This window comes from Biomphalaria glabrata, chromosome 12 (genome assembly GCF_947242115.1).
Source record: "Biomphalaria glabrata chromosome 12, xgBioGlab47.1, whole genome shotgun sequence".
Taxonomy (NCBI): Eukaryota; Metazoa; Mollusca; class Gastropoda; family Planorbidae; genus Biomphalaria; species Biomphalaria glabrata.
Window position 1 is genome coordinate 14,111,960 of NC_074722.1, and position 13,954 is coordinate 14,125,913.

The 13,954-nt window shown below is 37.6% G+C and overlaps 1 protein-coding gene across 2 annotated transcripts; it reads left to right on the forward strand.

Annotated features, from left to right (window-relative positions):
* Positions 1-202: 202 nt before the first annotated feature.
* On the forward strand, positions 203-13,305 carry LOC106061764 (peroxisomal sarcosine oxidase-like). Of its 2 annotated transcripts, none has more exons than XM_056005554.1 (9): positions 203-360; positions 2,984-3,126; positions 3,269-3,417; positions 6,522-6,735; positions 7,684-7,866; positions 9,309-9,461; positions 10,231-10,383; positions 11,413-11,488; positions 13,085-13,305. In XM_056005554.1, the coding sequence occupies exons 2-9, from the start codon at positions 3,019-3,021 to the stop codon at positions 13,207-13,209; spliced, it is 1,161 nt and encodes a 386-aa protein (XP_055861529.1). In that variant the 5' UTR covers positions 203-360; positions 2,984-3,018; the 3' UTR covers positions 13,210-13,305. The 2 variants fall into 2 exon arrangements, with proteins under 2 accessions (XP_055861529.1, XP_055861530.1); XM_056005555.1 differs by having other exon boundaries at positions 241-360; positions 2,988-3,126.
* The last annotated feature ends 649 nt before the right edge of the window (positions 13,306-13,954 follow it).

Here is a 13,954-nt window from a genome sequence, read left to right on the forward strand (position 1 = left end):
TATTTATTTGTGTGTCTGTGTGTGTCTGTATTTTTCATGTGGGGCCACCAAATTCATATTTAGCCATATTCTAACCATAGATAATGTCCAGGCCATAGACATATGTTAATAGGGTCCAAACATTCATCTCATTTCTATTAGATGATCCATAGTCGCTTCGCGACGGAAGGAGGCCATTTCCTTAGGTAGACTTTTTTTTAGTTTACACCGTTTAAAATTTAACCTACTTACCGAAATGGTACAAAACTTGCCTGCATTTATTGTATACAACTTAGTAAGACAGAATGTCTATAGTCTAGATCTAGATTGTTAAATTAATATCAGGCACTGACAATGCACTAAAGCCTGTTTCTGTTATAAGTAAGGATTACTGATAGTATTAACTTATTCTTTATGCTATAGCCTAGACATATTGCAACTCATAAGCGATGTTTATTTTAATCATCGCCTATTATGAGGGGTCTTTGTGTTACACCTAGATGATAGAGTCTAGATGATAGTAGATCATATGTATTTATGAAAAAGTTATGTTACTCGTTAAATACCGGTATTAGTCTTGATTACATCAATAATCAATGATTATTTTAAAAAATCTTATTGGCAAGGACTGCTAAACTTCGGTGACATACTAGATTTAGGAAGTGCTTAATAATTATCTGGCTAAACGCAATCGTTTCAAAATATATTTCTATATCTATATATTTAGTTTGTTGCAAGTTTAAATTCCAGCTAGATTTATGCCTTTGTATAATTAGTATTGTTCTAACCTTACCACTTGTTGCGTGCTTTTTTGTAGAACAGGGCATCTAACCCCACTAAGACCTCTGACCCATTCTAAAAATAGATCTACATGTCACTGATGTACTTCATACATTATACCCTTTTTTTTTTAAATATAGTTTTTTTTTTTAGACCAAGATAGGCCTACATCCAAGTCTCGGTTTTAGACAAATATGCTAAAGTTATGTTTAAAAACATACAAACACATATTGTGTTCTTGCCTTTTCAAATGTACTTTCTGAGGTATTTACATAACAATATATATATCCTGTTATTCTTGTAACCAATTTTTTTTAAAAATCAAATTTGCTATTCACTGAACTTTATTAATGGAACCCAGCGACTGGTAAGAAAAAAGATCAATGTGTGAAGATTTTTTTTTTTTTGGTTCAACATCCCCCTCCCTGCTACGCCCATGTAATTTGGTGATCTCAAAATTTCTCCTCTAGAAAGTCATTCACATAATACAATTACAATTATTATATTACAAAGTGGAACAACGGTGATGAGATCACAAAATGGAAGGGGGTCAAAGTGCAAATAGAATTGAAAAAGGAAGTGTAAATGAGTAGCAGGAAAAAAAAAAGAGAGAAATATAGAAAATACTTGTTACAACAACAACAAAAAAAAGCTTATATTCAGCGTAGTTGTATCAAATAGTTTGGATCAGTCATGTATTTCCATTTGTAATAGACTAACATTAATAGATCTGCGCGATTCATGACAAACGAATATTCACACTTGACTAGAGTAAAAATAATAATAATAAGGCCTACCTTCGAGTCCGAAGATTAGTGAGCAATGCAGTATTTCCCGTGGGTGCACAGCCCCAGCTGTGACCTACATATTTTGCCACACCCAGGGCAAGCATAACCATTGTCCGCAGGTGACTAGAGTAACACCTTTAGTAAAGACACTAAATTTAGAAACCCTACAGGATAGAAGACTTAAAAGTAAAGTAGCAATTATACGTAAAGCACTGAACCATAATCTTCAAATACAAAAACAAAATTTAATAAAATTCTCAGAAAGACACAAAGATAAAGGCACATTCCTCCTACGCTAGGGCAAATTTGTACAAATACTCCTTCTTCCCTAGTGCTATTAGAGCATGGAATGGGTTGCCTGAGTTAGCCAGTAAAACCAGTGACTTGGAAGAATTTAAGTCATTGGTTAATATGCATAACTGAATGCATGACGCGTAGGACGTAATCATCTTCTTTTTTGAAGTAACGTCTGTATTATATAAGTAAAGATTACAAATACTTTTACCGATTGTTTTTGTTTAGCGCAGTTTTATGCTTTTAGCTTTCTCAATAAGCTATGATTCTATCACTTGTCTGGACCAGTTGGAAAGGGTTGGGGGAGAATGAAGGGGGTATCTGGGTGATCGCTTGTTAAATACATTTATTAAAAAAGATTAACAACCTGAATTCCAACTCGAGAACTAAAGTCTCATTAGCCTACTCACTGATCACTCTGCCAGCGAATCGCTTATGAAAATAGAAGGTTTTATTGTTATCTATTGCAAACTTCAAATTTTAAAGCAGCGACCAACAAAGTATAAAGGGGGTTTATTCAACCTATACAACCAAATCAGTCAATAACAATTTCTTTCCCTTGTTCGAGATATCAAACAAAATAATTAATTAGTTAATTAACAAATTTTTTATTTTTTTTAATTCTTGTTTTGTCAAGTAAAAGAAATAATTGTGCAAAATTTCAGCTTGATCCGGAGAAATAACGTGTACAAACTTTGTTACCAGACAGACAGAGTGAGTTGGTATAAGCTTTATAAAAATTGCTGAAATCTTCTGCCAAAAACAAGTTGTCGAGAGTATAAAAAGTTCCCATTTCAGACCTTGTGATCTATGGGGCAGATGATGTAAAGATCATCACCTTCTTTGGCCGACGTTAACTAGCCAGTACAACCACCAATCGACTTAACTTTTCCCCAAGAAAAAGGTCAGTTACCCATTAGAGCTGGGTGGACTCAGAGGCGCCCTAAACATACCGAAGTTCAAAATCCAAGTCTTCACCGAGATTCAAACCCGGGATCCCCGGTTCGGAAGCCAAGCGAGAAGATGGGAAAAGCGAATTCACATACTTCACAATGTCCATTGGTCTGGTTTGTCGTTAGCCAGTCCATGTACTATGTGTCTATGTTTATGACCAACAATAATGGTTGCACTTCTTACACCAGACAGAACGGAGAGTAGACTGTGATCCAAACAAAACATGAGTAAAGCCATCTATGACGTCATTGTTATTGGTGCAGGCATTGAAGGCTCTTCTAGCGCTTACAATTTGGCCAAAAGGGGGAAAAAAGTTCTTCTGCTTGAGCAGGTAATTTTAGTCACGAGATCTTTTTTTTTTCAAGCAGGCTTCTATTTGCCTCTTGTGTCTTTTTTCTAGTTGTTTGGCTATGAATTATTAATGAATTAAGTTTTGTTTGTGGAGGAACAAATGACTGGATTTTGTGTTTCAGTTCCCTCTACCCCATTCAAGAGGAAGCTCCCATGGCCAAAGCCGCATCACGAGATATGCCTATGCCGATGAGTTCTACGTCCGCATGATGGTCGACGCCTTTCCAATGTGGGCGGAGCTGGAGAGAGAGTCTGGGGAAAATTTCTTTGTGTAAGCTCAACTCCTCGCTTTCCTAGTGCAATTTATTTTTATTTGCTTTATAAACAACAGACAAGTTTAGCCAGTAAAATCTAAATATCATCATTCAGAAACATCAATAGAAAACAAATGATTGAATGATTCGGGGTTAATTAAAATGAATAGTACTTTTTACAACCATAAAACCGTGGACAGCATCGTTAGAAAGATCTTGAATTTAAAAAAAAAAATTGTGGCCTCTTTAGTGTCCTGTCAGTGGTAGAAATAAGACGTTCTTAACCTTAGCAGCATATTTAACACACGACCCCGCTCTACCTTTAAAAAACTAGAGATGACTGCTACTGAGCTGCTCTATGCGGACGATTGCGCCCTTCTTGCACACACCGAACGAGAGCTTCAAGTTGCACTCCATAATGGTCATACGCTGGCAAGATTACATTACAAAAAACTATGTTCTGCTGAAGGCCATTGTTAACAGTATAGAAGCACTAATTACCATTTGACAGCTGCGCTGGGTCAGACACCAATTTGAAACTGTCAGCTAGAAACTCTAGACCAACAAAAGCGAACAGAGGCTCCCTCTCACCGGCCTCATTGAACAGTATGTTCTGTCAGTATGTTCTGTCAGTATGTTCTGTCAGTATGTTCTGTCAGTATGTTCTGTCAGTATGTTCTATTCGTGTCTATTTTGACGCTCTCGTTTCCAGTGACACGCTTACTCCGGACTCGCGTACACTGGGAACCTCCGCCAGTTTCCTATTCTATACCAGGCTAACCGTGCGGGACACGCCATTTATGCAACGGCCCATTGAAGAACTGCGCGTTAATTGTCGAAAAGATTGTTGGGACTCTTTTACCACCCCGCCTATGCAATGAAGATGCTCTCGCAGCCCTTTAGGCAACCCACGGGAGTCTTATTTGGCTTCCCTTTGGCTTTGTCGTTTCCTCTTACGATTGTTTCCACCTGTGCGCCACTATGAGGCAGGGTAGCATGCCCCGGGGGGGGGGGAGGTCAGACACCTATCCTATAAGGTAGACGACCGCATGTCAAAGGCAATCTTCTTTGGCGAGCTTAAAGGAGGACGGCTTAACAGAAGTACATCCGGTAAGCGCTATAAAGATCAACTTAGGCACCATTTCGCACTCACACACGAAGAGGAAAGTAGATGGCAGCAGATGGCCTCTGAAAGAAACAGTTGGAGAGCTCTCACAAAGACTGCAGGACACACATTTGATACCCAAAGCAAAGCCATTATTGAAGAGTGGCGCAAAAGACAGAAAAATACACAGGCGGACAACAATTTTTGGTTGCACTAGATGGGGAAAAATATGCAGGTCGCAACTGGGTTCGCTAGTCATTTGAAACACTGCACTCATCCTTAATCTTGGAAATCGAAGACATTGCCATTACGTTAGTATAGAAAGCTTCTCTATTATATTTTACTAAATTATATTTTAGAAATAAGAATACATTTTAAGTAATGCTATAGGGGAGTGAAGTCCTGTCGCGCAAACTTGATTTCACGTTTAATGAGTTGTCGCTCTTTTTATAATCAGTTGTTTTCATCTTCTTCTCATTCAAAACAGTTGTCTTCTCTTGTATGTGTTTAAATATGGGAGATAAGATAAAAGCGTATGTAATTTATAAGTCGATTTAACTTTGTATTGCTGTCAGGCTTTGTTTTGTTCTCCACTTTTTAAAATCTATTTGTGTAACCCACTTGAACACTAGAAAGAAGGAAAAAGGGAAATGAAGATGACCTAGTGTAACTCCGTTTTGTTGCATGAATCGATACAACATCTATATATATAATTCTCTTCGTGGCCCAATCATGCGGTACACCACGAAAAGGTCATGGAAAGATAACTCTTTTATTTATGTAAGTTGGACTAGAGTTACCTCACTTAACTTTTGCGGCGACAGAGAGCACGGCTCAGAGAAAAAAAAAGAGGGGGAGGTTTTGACTTTGTCCCTTCATATCGCCCTTCGTTTCCTAACCATGGCCACCGCTTCACATATATTTCCTGGAGTCAACAGGTCTTTCAATGTAGTCGAAATCAGGTAACTGTTTATTTCTATCAGTCGCATATTTCTGGGAAAATGTCATCAACGAAACTGTTGCTCTCGAACTTCGCAAGATGGCTGTAAGCTATGGCGACGCCCTGTCCGTTGTTCTTACTCACGGAAGCACAGTCATACACTCTGCTCGACAATACGCTGCCTACAGGAATACTTCCGTCGTTTATGGTGGTGAGGCTGAAATTGTGGCGATGTCTCAAATGCTTCCCGCTACTATCACTATTGACTTCACATGGCCCTCCTCGAGTTTCCATATCCCTGCTTTTTAGCGGTCCTTCGGGGAGGGGGGGGGGGCGATCGCCCCTACCGCCCCCCTCCCCCCTGGATCTACCAGTTCGTGGTGTACGCATCAATGTTGCCACACTCCAGTGTAAACAGCAAGCTTATTTTACACATTTCAAGACAAAAGATTGGAGAATGAAATCAATATTATTTGGGATAAGTTTCAAACTTTACCTAATATAATTTTGTATATTTAGTATTGAAATTAAATTATGCAGTATGTTAATAGTATGTGTTCAATCTTATCACAATTTCTGCGAATATAAGTGTTTTATTTCTTTAAAAAGTCATAATACCGAGACAAATATCTCCGACTACCATTGAAACACGAGTCATCAGATACACTAGTTGAAGCTTTTGAAAATCCAAATGTAATAATCGCACCGCTCCATCATTATAATAATCAACATCAAAAGTAATAATGTTAAAAAAATAAAAGAAGGAAAACGGAAACTAAAACTCTATGACCATATCACATGATCTTGCAAAGACCTTCCTTCAGGGAACAGTACCAGGAAAAAGAAGAAGAGGTAGACAGAGAACGCGATAGTGTCATGGGAAGACAACATAAAAGAATGGAGCCTACCATTGAAAGAGGTTCATTTCAAGGAAAAAGACAGAGAGGAATGGAGAAAGAGGGTTGACAAATGTTGTGTGGTGGTCCAACAGACTAAGGGATAGGTGAAGGTGGAATCAAACGTTAGTGAGGGTTGTTTCTGTAATGTAGTATTGACATGTTTCATCAATTTCCCAGCAACTGTGGGCTTCTGGATCTTCACTTGGCCAACTCCAAGACCATCACAAAAGTCACGAGCTCTTTGAAGGCGCACGACGTTCCTCACGAGGTGATAAGCCCCGGGGAACTGAAGAGACGTTTCCCTCACTTCAAAGCCGGTGACAACTGTGCTGGGGTATGGGACCCTAGCGGAGGTCTTCTGAGAGCGGACAGAGCTTTGAAAGCATTTCAGGTACAGGGAAAAAATGCAATAAAGGAAATCTTTTTTTTTTAAAGGAATCCATCTGCTGAGTGATTTATTTGATACATCTTTAAAGTTTTCCAGCTTATTCCAGTAAAAGTAAAGTACCCCTTTCAGACCTTGTGGTCTCTATGGCAGATGATTTCAAGGTTATCTGTTTCTTTAGCCTACGGTTAATGAGGCTGTCATGTGGCCCGCACAACGACCAACCGCCTTTACTTTTCCCCAACTAATTTCAGGTACCCATTAGAGCTGGATGGAATCAGATGCGCCCAAAAGATCCCGAAATTAAAAATCTTCACCAGGATTCGAACTCTGTTCGGAAGCCAAGCGCTTTACCGCTAAGCCACCGCGCCTCCGTTTATGGCTATACTAAATATAAATTTCAGATATCCCAACATATCGCCTCGCATTTCCCAAAGACATTTATTTGATTTTTTTTACGTTATACACCCACGTCTATTGTAAAGATGTCGCTGTGTATTCGTCTCTAGGAGGAAAGCTATAACATCGATGTTTGAAATATTCGGATGTTTGAATTTGATATATAAACTAGTCCTTTTTAAGACCATACATCTTTTAGAAAGCATGTGGGTTACGACTTCTAAGGACATCAATATCTAAGAGGACCCTAAGTGGGTAAAATTCCTCTATATTAATGACACTTTCCTGCAATATCTTAAACTTCAAAACTAGGTGTCCCAACGTATTCTTTATTTCTACTAACTAAATTTAAGTAGGAAATGCATTTTTATTTGAAGTTATCCTTGTGTGTCGAACTAATACTTTTGTTTGTAGATAGGGGACCTACTCATAATTTCTAAACAGTTATACTGCAAAAAATATAGGCCTACATCTAGTTTAAAATGTTGATTTTCGTTTCATAGTTTCTCTAACGTTGAATGTTTAAACAAAGTTCCATGCTCTATTGGTAATTAGACTGTTTTCCAAAAACTGGGCGGTGTCTTACGAGATGAAGAGCCAGTTACTAAAGTCACACCAGGAGATGTGGTTACGGTGGAGACGCCTAGATCACTCTACAAAGCCAATAGCCTGGTGATCGCAGCTGGGGCCTGGGCGGGCAGGTTTTGTTCATCTCTAGGACTCAATGTGCCTCTACAGGTGAGTGTCCACAACTAACAGGCAAATCCCTGCAGCTTTGACTATGTCCAGCAGGATTTTTAAAACCAACCAAGACATCTATCCACACAGTTGTGGCAGGCTTCAAACTAAGTTCCAACATAAAAAAGTCAAATTGTTAATTACAAAGTAAAAAAAAAAAGGATATACATATCGAAGTACTTCCGGGTCTGCAAATCTTGATCAATTACTTAAGTATATACATAGGTATCCAACTTGTGTCTATCATAACACAGGTCAGATAGTGAGGATGTAATTCAAATACATCTGTGATCATATCTGTATGTACCCCCCCTCCTAAGGTGACCAGATATTTTGGGAGTGAAAGCGGGACACAAGTCGATCTTGAACTTACAAAGAACAGACTTAAATGTTTTTCGAGCAGCTTTCAACAGCTTTGAAGTTAATACAATAAATCAGATTGTACACACACAAACAATTTACGCGCAATGTTAGTCTACACACACATCTTCTGCATCTAATTAACTTGGGTCATCCAAAATAGTAAGTTGCATGTGCACTTCTTTGACAGACGGTTCAAAGCGGGACTGTCCGGCTAAGTCGGGAGGTCTGGTCACCTTACCCCTCCACACACTTCCTTTACACATATACACATGCCCGACTATTCACGTTGTGAGGTTTGATTGTATTAAGTTACAATATCTCAGCGTGTGCCGGTGTTGTGTTAAATTGTTTAGTGTAGAAAAATAAATGTGAGATACAGGAAAAGTTTCTTGAAGATGTTTTTCTTTTCGGGCGTGAAACAAAGGCGTTGAAACGGGGTCACGAGTGCTATTGAACAGATCATGGCGCAGTTAAGTCAATGATAAACAAAATAACTGATCTGAGTTTAAATCTGAATCTGGCATTTTAGGCTTTGGTTTGAAAGCTCAACCACCTAGATTTAGTTGATGTGTTAAGAGAGAGGTGGAGTTCAATCAAGGGAAGTATGTTAATGCAGAAGTGACCTTATTAGTTCCCACACACACACACACACACTCCCTTTCCTCCTTAAATAGAAAGTTGTTATTTTTTAAAATGTTATTAATGTTATTTTTTCTGAATGTAGGCTACTAACTGTACTATAAATGTATTTCTTTCTGATTTTACTTATAGCGAGTCCGTAATGTTAAAATATTTCTTTCTAAATGCACTAACAGCCAGTCCGTAATGTTGAAATATTTCTTTCTAAATGCACTAACAGCCAGTCCGTAATGTTAAAATATTTCTTTCTAAATGCACTAACAGCCAGTCCATAATGTTAAAATATTTCTTTCTGAATGTACTAACAGCCAGTCCATAATGTTAAAATATTTCTTTCTGAATGCACTAACAGCCAGTCCATAATGTTAAAATATTTCTTTCTGAATGCACTAACAGCCAGTCCATAATGTTAAAATATTTCTTTCTGAATGCACTAACAGCCAGTCCGTACTGTTGTCATGTACTGGAAAGTTGACAAAGACAAGATTCAAAACTACAGCGACTCGACCTTCCCTTGTTTCATCGACTCAAGAACGGAGGCGACATTCACCATCTACGGCTTTCCTAACAAGGAGTATCCAGGACTAGTGAAAGTAAGTGAATCACAAGATTTCCTTTTTTTTTTAAATACTCAAAAAATAAAAAATTAAATAAAACTAGGCTTAGTTTCTCAAAACTTGCTTCTTCAAAAATCAGCTTAGTTTTTCAAAACTTGGCTTGGTTTCTCTAAACTAGGTTTGGTTTCTCAAAACTTGGCTTGGTTTCTCTAAACTAGGTTTGGTTTCTCAAAACTTGGCTTGGTTTCTCTAAACTAGGTTTGGTTTCTCAAAACTTGGCTTGGTTTCTCTAAACTAGGTTTGGTTTCTCAAAACTTGGCTTGGTTATTTAAAACTTGAATTAGTTATTTAAAACTTGGATTGGTTATTTAAAACTTGAATTAGTTATTTAAAACTTGGATTGGTTATTTAAATCTTGGATTGGTTATTTAAAACTTGGATTGGTTATTTAAATCTTGGATTGGTTATTTAAAACTTGGCTTGGTTATTTAAAATTCGGCTTGATTATTTAAAACTTGAATTGGTTATTTAAAACTTGGATTGGTTATTTAAATCTTGGATTGGTTATTTAAAACTTGGATTGGTTATTTTGCAATGCAACATAAGAAACAACACACACGTTTGTCAAAAAAAGATTATTATCGGAAATTTTAATTTAATCAGTTTTTTCCCCTGGAAATGTAGAGTTAAAAGTGACTGAAATGTTAAGCATTAAAATTGTATTTTCTTGAGTCGTTAAAATATGAAGAACTTCAAGCTGACAATCTCTGGTTTGACTTGACACTTGAATGTATCTATGTCTCAGATCTGTCTACATCAAGGCGCTATCACTGATCCAGACGAGAGGGACAAAGTGGAGAATGACTCTTGGATTCTGGAAGAAGTTAAAAGAATTCTGGCCCTGACTTTTGATAACCTGGAGAACCAACCGGCCATACGGGAATACTGCATGTATACAGTAAGTGTTGCCGCACCAGAATAATACATGTATAAGATAGGTGTACACATTGCCATACCAGAATACTGGATGTATACATTAGGTGTTGAGTCCAGTGCCGTATTTAGACTTGAAAAGGCCCTAAGTTATTTGATATACGGGACCCTTTTATAGGTCCAGATATTTTATGTTTGTGCTAAATATTTCATGTGTTGCCTTTAGGTAAATCCAGCCCTGGCTGATTCTTGTGTGAATTTAAATTGGATGTAGGCCTACATTTTGTTTTGTCTGTACCAATAACTATTAGTCTAATGGTCATATAAAGTCTAGTTAGAAAGTCTATATAGAGCAACCGGCAGGAGAAAACAGCGATAAATAAGAGCTCTAATATCTCGTAAGAGCTTTTTGAACAAATGATCAGCTGCTAGTGGACAAAACGTTCTGATCCTGGATGTGCAGAGTGTGAGACCACGCTGCGCTAGGAGGCTGAAGGAGGCCTTTAGATTTTACTCTCGACAGTATCTAGTACTGCTTGTCTACCTGAATTTGTGAGTTCTCAGTATACAGCAAAGTCTTTAGCTGACTACGCTGGAGGGCGCTGGCAGCGCGACATCAAAACCCATTGGTTGCTATATCGGGACCGTTGCGAGACCATCTCGAATCATAATGTATGGGGTGTCTATTGCCAGTTTTCCCGGATTCCAAATACCGAACTTGTTGCATTTTAAGATTTAAACAAACTTGTATTTTATTAACTTAAAAGTGTAATAGCTAACTATATATGTAGTTCAATAAAATGGTAGGCCTAGGGTACTATTCTTAATGAAAGTTTCTGCTTTCAGTAGGACGAATTGCGATTATTTTGCGTTATCATCTCGCAGATTGTTTCTAGAAAATGGTTTCTAGGACAGTCGGTACTTTCATTTTAAACAACGTAACAAGTAGCTTGTTTTGAATTGGCATTTATCACTTTCATTGATTGTAGCTTAATTGATGGTCTTAAATATTAATGCACCCTATGTTTTATTTCATAAACGTACTTACACACAGAACACGCCTGATCATCATCCTTATATAGACCGTCATTCAACTTTCCCCAATATAGTCATTGCTGCTGGATTTTCAGGTAAAAATTTCTAATGCAAATCTTAATGAGTTGATATCGTGTGAGTATATATGTTTTAATTACATTAATAAACAAAGATCTTTAGCTTTAAATTGTATGCCACACTTTTATCTTATTCTTCTGCGTTCTCATATCATGTTGGAGGGTTCAAATAACTAGATTAATTGCAGCCCAGCGCTTTTCGGATACAGTATTTCTTCTATAGGGGTGTTTTTGGAGCAAGTGCCTTGTTCGGGTCGTTCGGTAAAGTATGCGGTTTTGGAGGACATGTTCGGCGGATTATTTCACTAATCCCAATGTCCAGCTTCTGTTAAATGTGTTGTCTCATTCTATTGTGGCCGGTTCGGAAATCGGATTCACAAAAATTATTCGTTGATCGTGTCGTGATAGCGTGTAACATGTTTTATTCAATATAATAGATTTAAATTTGTATGAATTAGTTCAAGTTTCAAATAGTGTTGACAATGTGAAGAAAAACTCACTTTACATTGGTTCATTTGAATGTGATAGCAGGGGACTCTATTTTTAGAATCCTAGCGCAGTAGACTAGACCTGTATTTCCCGAACTTTTTTCTCATAACGGTACAGTTGGCACATTCTGAGTATTTAGCGGAACACTTTTTTTAAAAGAGAGATTAATTCACGTGGTGGCCTACTAGTTAATTATTCCAGTAGTTCGTTGAACACCTATTTCGCGGAACATAGTTTTGGAAACTGGCCATGAAGCGAGTTAACAAGTGAATGGTATGATTACTTCACGTTTGCCATTTGTTCTCAATCTGAGTATTATTGTATCGTCATGTAAACAAGACGTGGAATCATTTTAGAAACAAGGCCAGAATAAGATAACGTGACCTACTTTCTTCGCTGTCAGTGCAAAAAGGAAACAGTTTGAATGGACATTTAAGTGCAGGAAAAAAGCAAACCCAGGTCTTCCACTGGAAGCCATCCACCCCCACCCCCTCTTTAACACACCATACAATACACCAGTGACCACATACATATTTCATTTGATCCATACTAGAATGTACACCATTGCAATTGCACATATCTGATTATCCACACCGTGTTGTGCATAGATACAGACGTATATATATTGTACTGGGAGCGAAGTCTGAGTGGTTAACCGCTTAGCTTCCGGACCTTGGGTCCTGGGTTCGAACCTCGGTGAAGACTGGGATTTTGAATTTCGGGATTACTAGGGCGCCCAACTCTAGTGGGTACCTGACTTTAGTTGGGGAAAGTAAAGGCAGTTGGTCGTTCATTTCATTTATGTTCTTCTATTAAACATGCATGTTTTGTTGACAATGTTCTCTAGTTGTAACGTGGAGGCAAACTTTAAGATTTGCCCTGTCGTAAAGCCGGCACTGTTGGCCAAAGAAACAGAGTATCCTAACTTCATCTGCCCTAGAGATTGCAATGTCAGAAGGAAACTTTACTTTTTTTTTTACCCCATTCTGTGCACCAGTGCCCACAGGCATATCTCATTTACCAGCTCATTATAATGTGCACCAGTTCCCTCTTAAATATCTAATTATCCAAATCATAATGTATACCTCATTCTTAATATTACTATTTTTTTTTTTAATTATCCAGGTCATGGATTCAAACTGGCTCCAGCAGTAGGAAAGGCTGTGTCTGAACTTGTGCTCAATGATACCTTCACCTACAACATGGAACCTTTCAAATTGAACAGATTCTCGCCAAAAGCTAACCTCTGATTGGTTGTTACAGCACATAGGTCTAGGCGTTGGCCTTATTTGTTGACGTTTAAGAAGGCATTGTTTAAAAATATGAAATAAAATTATACACTTGAAGATTTATCTTAATTTTGTTAAATTACACTCGGGGAGGGGGGAGGGCACGAAAGGATTATAGAAACATATGTATAGATATATACATTGCTTTTTTCTTTAAAAAAAAAAAAAGGTGCCGGTACTCAGTGATGCATTGCCTTGCTTTTAACGACTAATAAATTAATAATAAACTTTAAAATACAAGAAAAGTAATGATTTTTCCCAACATTAAAAAAGGTGCCGTTACACCGTACCGCAAAAAAGCACGGTATATAAAAATATATATACATGTATGTATATCTATGTTTCAATATGTTTGTGATTTACATTTGTAAAAATACAGCTATCTTATAAATTAGGCCACAGACGTTAATTAAAAGAAGAAATGCCTAATTAGGTCCTATGCATTTCAAGTGGCAATCTAGTTTTGCAAGTTAGACGTTGGTTTTCCAGTTATGAAATCAAACAGAACCTGACTAGATTGTGTGTTTCGGGGTATCAGAACAAGACAGCATAGTGTGTCTCGGGGTATCTGGTAAACTGAATGATCTTAATTGAAACAACAAATCTTTTTCATCAACCTGTGTTTGGAATGACTCCCCCTCCGACCTCCTTTATTTAAATACGTGAAAATAGACAAATATCTTATCTTATATGATACAGACGTTAC

Bases quoted from the DNA above. Each gene is read 5' to 3' on its own strand.
- LOC106061764 (XM_056005554.1), top strand. From the start codon at position 3,019: ATGAGTAAAGCCATCTATGACGTCATTGTTATTGGTGCAGGCATTGAA. The intron at 3,127-3,268 runs GTAATTTTAGTC...TTTGTGTTTCAG, and splicing joins AAGTTCTTCTGCTTGAGCAG to TTCCCTCTACCCCATTCAAG. The intron at 3,418-6,521 runs GTAAGCTCAACT...TCAATTTCCCAG, and splicing joins TCTGGGGAAAATTTCTTTGT to CAACTGTGGGCTTCTGGATC.